The sequence below is a fragment of the Cephus cinctus genome, unplaced genomic scaffold (assembly GCF_000341935.2).
Source record: "Cephus cinctus unplaced genomic scaffold, Ccin1 Ccin1_scaffold0970, whole genome shotgun sequence".
NCBI classification, from domain to species: Eukaryota; Metazoa; Arthropoda; class Insecta; order Hymenoptera; family Cephidae; genus Cephus; species Cephus cinctus.
The window spans coordinates 160,100-170,110 of NW_014333527.1; the positions used below are offsets into that span (position 1 = coordinate 160,100).

Below are 10,011 nucleotides of genomic sequence, written 5' to 3' on the forward strand. Positions count from 1 at the left end.
CCCCACGATTCGTTTGGCCTTTCCAGTCCGGCCGGAAAATCAAATAAAGCAAAACGCGAGATCGCGAATGGCGTCGTTGCCGTAAAATGTGCACAGCTCGCTGTTTCCAGTTTTACAACGCAAGTTCGTATGAGAAAAATAAACGGTGTAAATGAAAAAGGCTAAATATGACCGGGAGCGTGGATGCGGGGTGGTTACCAACCCTCGATGAGCGTACAAACAGAGTTGAATAAATTCAATCAAACCTTGCAATAAATCATCGGAACATGTACTAGTTTGTTTATATTCTCGTGTACCAATTAATCGGTTCGAACTGCCTTGTTTTTTTAAATATAAATTCTCTGCCGAATACCAAGATCATCCTATGTCGAGCAATGAGCGTTGCTCATAGAAAAAAATAATAATGAGGGGTCGATAAAAAAGAAATCTATCTCCGACTATTTTTTTACCACCTTCATTTTTACATATATATTTTATATATAAGGAATTGTCGTACACACGATATGCCAAATGTATAGCGGGTGTCTGTCGCGTTAGGTAAAAGCTGTAAAGGCGCGAGTATCTCCGAGGAAAAATCTAATAGAGACGAAATCGAGTTTCACCCCTCTAAGAAACTAACGCTCGGCACTCTATCGACGGCTTCCCTATCCGGCTTCGAATAAAATCCAGTTCGTATTTGAATCAGCCTGTAACGCAATCCATTAGAGCCTAACAGCCAATACTCGAAGCCGATGGAAGAAATGACGAAGATACAGCAAAGGCACGAGTAACGGAGTGTCGTGGCTGATTAGTGTATCCGACACCCTGATACCAATAATATAAGGGTAAGTCTATGATATCTTTATCCCACTCGGATTCCATTCCCGTTCAACGCCCCAAGAGCCGATCGGAGAATCTCTTTCATCTCTCCCCTAGCCTCCTAGTCCCACTGCATTGCCACGTAAATGCAACTAGAAATGGCAAATCACTTCTGACAGCCAACTAAGACACTAGTCGTACATCCATCTTGGAATTTGATAACTATCTTTCTAATAGTACATTTTGCTACACTTTCCTACGGTATACTATATATATATATATATATATATATATCTATATACGTATCAGCGAAATTGCCATAAAATTCTCAAAGTTAATTCGCCACGGATAAAGGGTATATAATCTAAACTCCCTCTCTGCTATCTTCATCCCCGTGAAACACCTGTTTTTCCATGTGAAAATGTATCCACTTGATGGAGCCGCTATCTATACGACTGGAAAGTGGTACAGCGCCCGGAGCACGCGCTCTCGGATATATATAAGATGGTATAGGAGAAGTAAGACGTCGTGTTTAGAGGAAGATTTTAAGCGTTGATAGGTCGGCTACAATGCTTTGAATACCCATCCAGCATCTCGATAGGATCTTAATGTTCTCTAAGAGTGAAGAAAATTAAATTCGCAGATACTGCAAAAGGTACTGGATATATACAAAGGAGTGGAAATGCATTGGGGGTAGTAGTACGTATAGCCTATACATCTAATGCTGGGATGCTGTATCAGCGTCAGGCTTAGTAAAGATCAATAACCTTCTTTCAGAGAATAATCTTTATTCCGCTTGGAGACGTAACGTAGTTACTTTATCGTACACATATATATATATATATATTCACCATAGGAATAGGTGAAATGGGAAATGGTTGCCAACCCGAAGGAATTCTATATGGTCAGTCGCCCATATCAGGTACCCAACAGCATCCAGTTGGGATTCGTATGGTTGGCCAGCCTGTATCTTGAGATTTACTGCTGGAGGATTCGTCTGGAGAAATTGATTTCAATATACTGAATCCTAGATGAATACCGAGGATAGGAAAATTATAAGAGATGGAAAAGAACGGGAGATAGCAGCGAAGCAAGATAAGGGATGATGGAGAAGAACGATACAGGCTAACGAGTAAAACGTAGGGAAAGAAATAAGGGATGCGATTCGAAGGTATGTTTGATTTTTCCATGAAGTCCCGAAGCGTGGCGCAACGTACTCCTGTGGGGGATGACAATGGCGTCCCATGGGAAGGTAGGCCTACGAGCCACCCGAAAAATCTCTCCCCCCCGCCCCTGCATATCCCCTCTTCACTCATCTATCCTATACCCCTCTTTCTCTCTCTCTCGCTCTTTCTCTTTGTTGCTTCCTTTTTTGAATCTCCTGATTGTTTCCCGCGCGCATCTCCTCCACTTCCCAATCCTCCTGCGAATCCCACATATCCCTCCGACCCAGCATCCATACCTACCACCCTTACTACGAGTGAGTGAGTAGGTGAGTCTCCGACCCCACAGCATCCGCCCTGTTCTCCGAAAAATTTTCCGAATTCAATATTCCCCGATATTCTACATAATTCATGAAAATTGAGCCGCCGGCTTTTTCGTTGCTTCGCCGAGTGGCTCGTCTACACCTATAACGTCTCTGCACTATCGTTTTCCTTTCTCTCTCTCGTTCTCTTCTCTTCGCCTCGCTTCACTTTACGTCGCCGCCCTCTTCTGACGTCACGTCTTATACAGCTGTATACCTATGTATATAGGTGTCTCTCATATCCCAGTCTATCCTTAATTGTAGATCCTATTCCTCCTGGAAGTCAGGAAGGACCAAGCAAGCTCAGATAGCATCGCTGACAGCTCAGGATGATGTCGTCACTGTCGGATTCACTCGGCGAGACCCCTGATTTCACTAAAAGTTCATCCCGACTGAATTGGCAAGTTTTAACGATTGCAAAACTCTTGGATTTATCCTGGCAAGGATTCTAAATTTAAGGTCAGAAGGAAATGGAAGGATCGAATCGATTCACTTTTTCTGACATTTCCGAGGCGACAGGCGGATATGGCTGTTTCGCCTATCTATATGTTATATGTATGGAGGCGCAACCTCCTTCGGTCCTAAAGGTCGGAGAACACGTGGCCGGGTTTAATCTAGAGAAATGCTGAATAATACAGCCGAGTGAGCAGCGCCGCGATTGGCTTATGCAGTATTCAAGCTCGCTTCCCGAGGAACTTCGCCTTCTAATTAAATTTCCTCCGAAGAGTGTTAAGCACCTTGTCAACCATTGACCCGCAACTACCGCTATTCTATTCTCTCCTCTTTCTGCTTTCAGGTACTACCTCAAGTTCTTCCTCAAGTGTAACCAAAACTGCCTGAAGAATGCCGGGAATCCGCGGGACATGAGACGCTTTCAGGTGAGTCACGTACATCTTTTTTTTTCCTAAGGCTACAAATATCGTCAAATTTTTTTTTAATTCTCCCCCAATCGCAATAACGCCAACCACGACCGTCACGATTATTTCAAAGCAGACGGATATTTCTGGTCATTTTTTTCCCTAAAAAAAAAAAGCAAAGAGATCAGCATCCCTCACCGCCGCGATGAGAAAGACATTTTTTTTTTCAACGACGAAGCATCACGGAAAGTTGAGAGCCCTATCCTGGCGACTTGTAATCCGCGGAGAAGGTGGGGAGCAAATACCGGTAGTGGGAGGGGAAGGAGGGGGGAGGCTAGCAATTAGCCCAGCACGGCATCAGCCACCCCCAGTTACACCCCTTATCCTCTATAACAACTCAACCCACGACGAGGGTGCTGGTATCTCGCGGCACCCTGTAGGTACAGCCCCCTCCGCCCTCCCAGCCACATTTTGAAACAAAAGACAAAATTAAAAAATAAATTACCAAAAAAGCAAGCCGGTGGAGCATGGCGGCCACTTTGGTTACCCTGTTATACCCCATACTTATTTCGCATTGGAGAGTCGCGGCAGCAGTGGCAGCACTTCCTGCCTACGTACAGCCGGGCGCGAGAAGCCGCAAGGAAAATTAAAATATTTATTGCACTTGTGAATTTGTTTATGAATTGCTTATTGCCGAAAGTTGCGAATTAAAATTTCACCGTTCGTCCTTCCGCGAAAATTTTCCTCATCTTCTTTCTCCCATCCCCGCGAAAATATCCCAGCAGAGTCCCAACGCATTATCCAACCTGACCCGGCTTCTGGCTCACGCCTCTTTGACGGCGTCAGGGACAAAACTTTTGACATTTACTCCCAAATCCCGTTTCTTTTTAAAGTCGTTCATTCGCAACTTCCATACCAGACTTCATTGCCTGGTACAAACTATACCTATATAGGCATAGCTATTCGAAGATCGACAGCTGGCATTAATGTCCCCTTAACAATTATTACTTTCAGGTTATCATCTCTACCCAGGTGGAAGTGGAAGGTCCACTCCTCGCTGTATCCGACAACATGTTCGTACACAACAACAGCAAACACGGTCGCAGAGCGAAGAGACTCGATCCCAACGATCCTGGCGAGTACAGCAGTAAGTATATGTATTGGTCGAAGTAAAGAAGTACGATATCCTTGATAATCCAAAAATCCACCCTTAAGAAAAAAAAAAAAGTCATTAGATAAAAGTGACGCGAACTACCCGCTTAAACTTGTTCCAGCAACAATGAGCGCTAAGAGTGCACAGGAAAAAAAAAAAAAAGAAAAAAAAAGATGCCGCACAAAGTACTCATTCGTTTATGTGATTACAAAATGAATTCGGTGTGTTCGCAGAATTGATGTACTGCACAGCCGACGGAGTGATGCGTTACAGAGGTGATTATCAAACATGAGTTCTAATTATAAAAAGGCAATCGAGTTTAAGCGGGTTCCTCGTCCATCTCAATGTATTAAAAACCCGTACCCACAGATCCACCCAACATCAGCACCCAACCATTATAGTACAATCACTGAGAATTTTTGCCGAAGACGTGCAGAGCTATGCCTTAACCAGACGATTTCAAAGGACACGAAAAGCACGTAGAGGCTCGCGTTATCCCGGTAGGGTTTCGAGAGGGAAGGTGGGGCGGAAACGGGTGGGTAAGGACGAGGTAAAACGTAGAAAGGTCGTAGAGAAGCCGAAGGCGGATATAAGGAGTCATAGGCCAATTCAGCAAAGTTTGGCTTTCGGCCGCGCATACAAACGGCTGATATCGCGCGTACAACCCCTCGGCACTCGTAGCTCCGCAAGACAAGATGTAAATCAATGGGAGAGAGAAAACGAAAGAACCGGCACCATTCTCTCGCACAGCGATGCTTTGCCGCTTTTCTTTTCCCCCTTATACTATGTAAGGGTAGGGTAGGTACCTATACCTACCAACTACCAATCTATATATATATATATATATATATATATATATATATATATATATATATATCTAGTCTCCTTCGTTCCCCTCGCACCTCCCCTAACCCAGGCCACTGAATGCCTCCAACCTACCCTATATACCCGCGACACGCCATCCTCCCTCTCCCTTTTGTCTGGTTGGCTGCCGTCGAGAGCAAAGACACAGCGCGGAATTGGCCTCTGTTCGTGCCTCCCGAGCGCGTTGGTTTGTGAATGCTAAGTTTAAGCTATCTCGAACCGCCAGTACTACCACGGCTACTAGAGTTCCTCCGTGGTCGAACACAAACGTCGAGGGTGTATACGGTACTGTGCTCGTTCCCGGGCACCACTGTGTGTACCACCCTGAAAATGCCGGAACAAGCATACCAATGAGGGGGACCTCTGTGTGTCTCGTGGCTTTTCCTACTATTACAATCTTTTCGAAAGGGAGGCGATCCTTTCCGGATGTCGCCGTCCTGAGCTGTGACGATTAAAGCATCCAGGATTGGTTTTTGGGGGTTGGAAAAACTCCCAGGTGAATTTTGAGATAGTTCGATGGTTGGCACCGGTGGGTCTGTTCTTTAAGAAAAATCGTGGAAAGGGTTTGTGGTAGTGATTGAGGGGTGGAAATTTCTGAAAAAATGTTAGGGGTAGATATGCTCATTTTATTCATGGGCAAATTATAATTCCATTGAAAATTTTCTTTTTTTAGGTATAATCCAAGTTGCAAGGTTTATGGTATTAGGGGTGTGTGTGATTAGATTTAGATTACGGGATGACCAGGGATTCGTGAGGTATGCGGTACTACGTACAATGTGGAGGTCGAGTGTGGTAAAGGGGTTGGAAAGGAGATAGAAAGCCGAAGCACGGGTTTGCGCGTGGGTTTTTATTTATTCCGGGTTGGTACGCTTGTTCCGGCCTTCTCCACCGAATCCCTCTTTTCAACCAGCTCACCCTCTCGACAATTTCCTTCGCGGGGGTGGTTGCCAACGCGGCCGGATGCCTCCTCCGCGACTTTCTTCCCCGGCCAGGGAAAACGGGCTAAGCGCAATAAATACGTCCTGCTTCTGTATCTGATGTAACGTAAGCATAAACCATGGGTTAGGGGTTTTGTTCTTATCGTGGCATTCGTGTATTTATTTCGTATCCCAGCTTCGCTGAACTTCTGTGACGAATTTTGCCCCATTCGTCGGAGCAACGTATGCCATATATAGGGTGATTATAAAAAAAAAAATCAAATAATAAAGTAAAATTTGTACGATCACAAATATTTGGGAAAATAAATTTTCTGTGCATCATTAAAATTTGGACAAAAATTCGATCTTCTACTTCGCGGTTGAGATTACACCGTGTACCGTGAATATGAGATATACAGGCTGTCGCATAAAAGGTTTGTCAGCGTTTGTTAAACCGCACAAGATTTATTCGAGTGCACGGAGGGAGAAAAGCGTTTGAGGATCACTGAGGGCAATATACCATGATGTCAGCCACTCTGCCGTGGCTCCAGTGCTACCAGGGATGGGGAACCGGGGGTGGCTTGGGCTTCGCTGGGGTACAAAATGATATCATTGGGTTATAAATTCCAAGCAGAGACACTGCCGGCCTGATCGCTCCCCTCCTTCTTGTTACAACCCTTCTCCGGCTTTCTCTCCCTCTCTCTGTCTCCCTTGCTCTCCGTTTGTTCGTCCTCGCTCCTACCCGCTATTTTCCCTCTCGAGCCTCCCCCACCCTTATTCCGAACTCACCCCACGAACTCTCCCTGCCAAGCCAGAAAATATATCTGCCACTCGGCCTCAACCGAATAAACAGAATATTCAGATAATTTTCCATCTCCATCCCCTCGACCGTTATGCAGTGCGATTTCGTTTCCTTCTTTTAGCTCTTTTTTTTTTATACAAAAATTCCCGAGCATCCAGCAACCCCTTCATTCTGTTCTTGGGGTTAGTGAATGATTTTTTTTGAGAAATAAGGGTATGCACAAAAAATTTCTATGATTGCCATAGAATGGGGTATAATTATATTATTTCTCGTACACTGCTCGAGTGTCTTGAGTGGAATTTTTATAATTCCTTAATTTACAATGTTTATATATTTTCAGCTCTTTATCCGCCGGCACCGATCGCCACACCCTGCATAAAAGCGGTATCGCCAAGTGAAGGCTGGACGTCGGGTGGATCTACGGTGATTATCGTTGGCGACAATTTTTTCGACGGGCTGCAGGTCGTCTTTGGTACGATGCTTGTATGGAGCGAGGTAAATAAAAGAATGACCCGAGAGATAACAAAGTTGCCGGCATTTCAATGTAATTATGCATAATCATCGTTGCATTCGTTACAGTTAATCACTGCACACGCAATCAGGGTGCAAACACCACCGCGACAGATACCAGGCGTAGTGGAAGTCACGCTATCGTACAAGAGCAAGCAGTTTTGCAAAGGTGCGCCGGGACGCTTCGTCTACGTCTGTGAGTCCAAAATTAAACTTGCAGCCTTAAACCGAAAAAAAAGTCCCAAAAACTCTACTCACGGCTTTCCAATATTTCAGCATTAACCGAGCCATCGATCGACTACGGTTTCCAAAGGTTACAAAAATTGGTCCCACGGCATCCAAGCGACCCCGAAAAATTGGCCAAGGACACAATCCTGAAAAGAGCAGCGGACCTGGTGGAAGCATTTTACACGATGTCCAGAAACGGAAACACGGGAATACCAGGAGCACCGAGAAGTCCAGGCTCGGGTCATCCGCCAGCCCCGCCAACGTCCGGTTCGGCCACAGCCTTCAACTCGTATACAGGTCAACTAGCGGTAACCGTCCAGGAAAACGGTAGCGCGAAATGGACGGACGGTAAGTAGCGAAAAAGTCCTCGATCGTAAAATTAAAAAAAAAGAAACCAAGAGGCAGTCTTGACAACAGAGTGATCGGATACTGACGCGCTCATCTGACGTACAGATTTCTATTTGTAGACGGGGGTTCAGTGACGACAGGAGCCGGTGGCGGAGCCGGGGCCGGTAGCGTAGGGGGTAGCGCCGACGCCTACAGGCAAAGTAGCAGCGCAAGCCCCAGAGGGGTTGTAACCGGCGGTGGCTACTGCGGCAGCTCAGCAAGTACACCCCATAGTCATAGCACCAGCGGTAGCTACTCCGTAGCCAATCCGTACACGGGCAGCCCGACGCTCTACACCTCCCGTAAGTCCCAAAAATAAATACTACGTCGTTAGCATGAAAATCAAAATACATATATATATATATATATATATATATATTCAAATTTTCAAAAATCATACCACACGAAAAATAAAAAAAAAAAAATAAGAATCCAATACGATATCAATATAAATCACATGAAACGCACGCATGCGCTTATTCGGCCCTGTAATTCATTGCACGCACTTATAATTTCGTCTCTCTAGTCTTCCTCAACGATTTTACGTTTTAGCGCACGAACAATACAGCCACACGAAAAATAAAAAAAAAAAATAAGAATCCAATACGATATCAATATAAATCACATGAAACGCACGCATGCGCTTATTCGGCCCTGTAATTCATTGCACGCACTTATAATTTCGTCTCTCTAGTCTTCCTCAACGATTTTACGTTTTAGCGCACGAACAATACAGCATTCTGTATACGTCCGGGGACGCGAGCGCATTCCGACCACCGATCACCTCAGTCCCACCGCACTGGTCCACCCAGCACCACCTCGCAACAGCTGCTCAGTAACCACTAACCCGCCGTCCGCCCTAAGCAATACGCGCGAAAACTCTTCCCGCCGAGAATGGCGGCGACTGTACGTATTTTTATTATCCCTTATCCCTTAGCAGATGAATTTTCCTAGACTTCCTTTACCAAGCTCACGTATGGCTTAACGTACACGTGTACTCGTATACCTATATGCGCGTACGGCACTGCCTGTAACCCTTTGCACTGTGTACCCTGTATATCTATATGTCTTACGACCCTTGCATGCTCTTACGTTTCGTTGCCGGCTTATCCGAATGGACCTCCCACTTGTTCTCTTAACATCACCTAGACGCTACTCTATACTTACACTTGTACTAGGGCTGTCATACAGATTATATCTATGTATACCTTTGTTGCTGTTTTCCATCGCCATGCTTAGTACGTAGATATTGAATTCGTATGTGACGATGGCTAACTAACGTATAACCGACAGTGGCCATGTTACAGGGTTAGGGGATGTGGTTGGGTCACCGTTCAACATGAATCCATTCATGCTGCCGACCTGCAGTCAAGGTTACTCCGCTACTGCCAGTCCGCTACTTTCGTCTACTGGCAAATAGTCCTACGAGATGTAGACAATGGATTATGGATTCTTCGGTTGATCTGCAAGAATTCTACCGGACTGTTGTTGCTGTTTGCGGGCATTTTTTTCGACTTCGGGATTTGGGGATGAAAAGTCCTCTTGGAATTGATCGAACGTCGGGGGATCGTTTGTGGGAGATTGTTTTTGTTTTCACTCTTTTTTATATATATAGTATATATATACATATATATATATATATATATTTGAGACATGGACGCTCCACGTTGCTGAGTGACGTAGTGAAATTTGTGAAGGTTTTAAGGTATTATGTAAGTTTTTGAAACCAGTGCAAATCTAGTAGGGATACTATAGAGACGGTCGAATTATGTAAGTAAGGAATTCTACATATCGCAAGGATTTTCATGGAACTTTAACTAAGGGGTTGGGGGTTATATATCCGATTGGGATGAATTTGTATTTATTGGTACAGTCGTGGTATAGGCTGTGGTATTCATTGTGAGGAGAAAGTACGTGTGAGGGATGGAGTGAACTATTTTTTTTTTTTTTTTTTTTTCTTTTCTTTTTTT

The 10,011-nt window shown here is 44.7% G+C and overlaps 2 protein-coding genes across 9 annotated transcripts in view; one reads left to right on the plus strand and one right to left on the minus strand.

Annotated features, from left to right (window-relative positions):
* LOC107271426 (transcription factor collier) overlaps positions 1-9,997 on the plus strand; it is a 57,864-nt gene extending 47,867 nt beyond the window's left edge. For 2 of the 8 annotated variants that reach the window (XR_003060874.1, XR_003060878.1), the window contains 9 exons: positions 3,120-3,201; positions 4,195-4,327; positions 4,567-4,608; positions 7,257-7,411; positions 7,496-7,622; positions 7,703-8,002; positions 8,122-8,343; positions 8,762-8,947; positions 9,349-9,997. Coding sequence is in view for 3 of the 8 variants with exons in the window: in XM_025088670.1 (XP_024944438.1) it covers positions 3,120-3,201; positions 4,195-4,327; positions 4,567-4,608; positions 7,257-7,411; positions 7,496-7,622; positions 7,703-8,002; positions 8,122-8,343; positions 9,349-9,461 (1,174 nt within the window). In the remaining 5 variants the exon portion in view is untranslated. Of the gene's footprint in view, positions 1-3,119; positions 3,202-4,194; positions 4,328-4,566; positions 4,609-7,256; positions 7,412-7,495; positions 7,623-7,702; positions 8,003-8,107; positions 8,344-8,761; positions 8,948-9,334 lie in introns of those variants that run through there. The other 6 variants (XR_003060875.1, XR_003060876.1, XR_003060877.1 and 3 more) reach the window with 6 other exon arrangements.
* LOC107271428 overlaps positions 1-10,011 on the minus strand; it is a 174,533-nt gene that overhangs the window by 159,445 nt on the left and 5,077 nt on the right. The window lies entirely within an intron of this gene.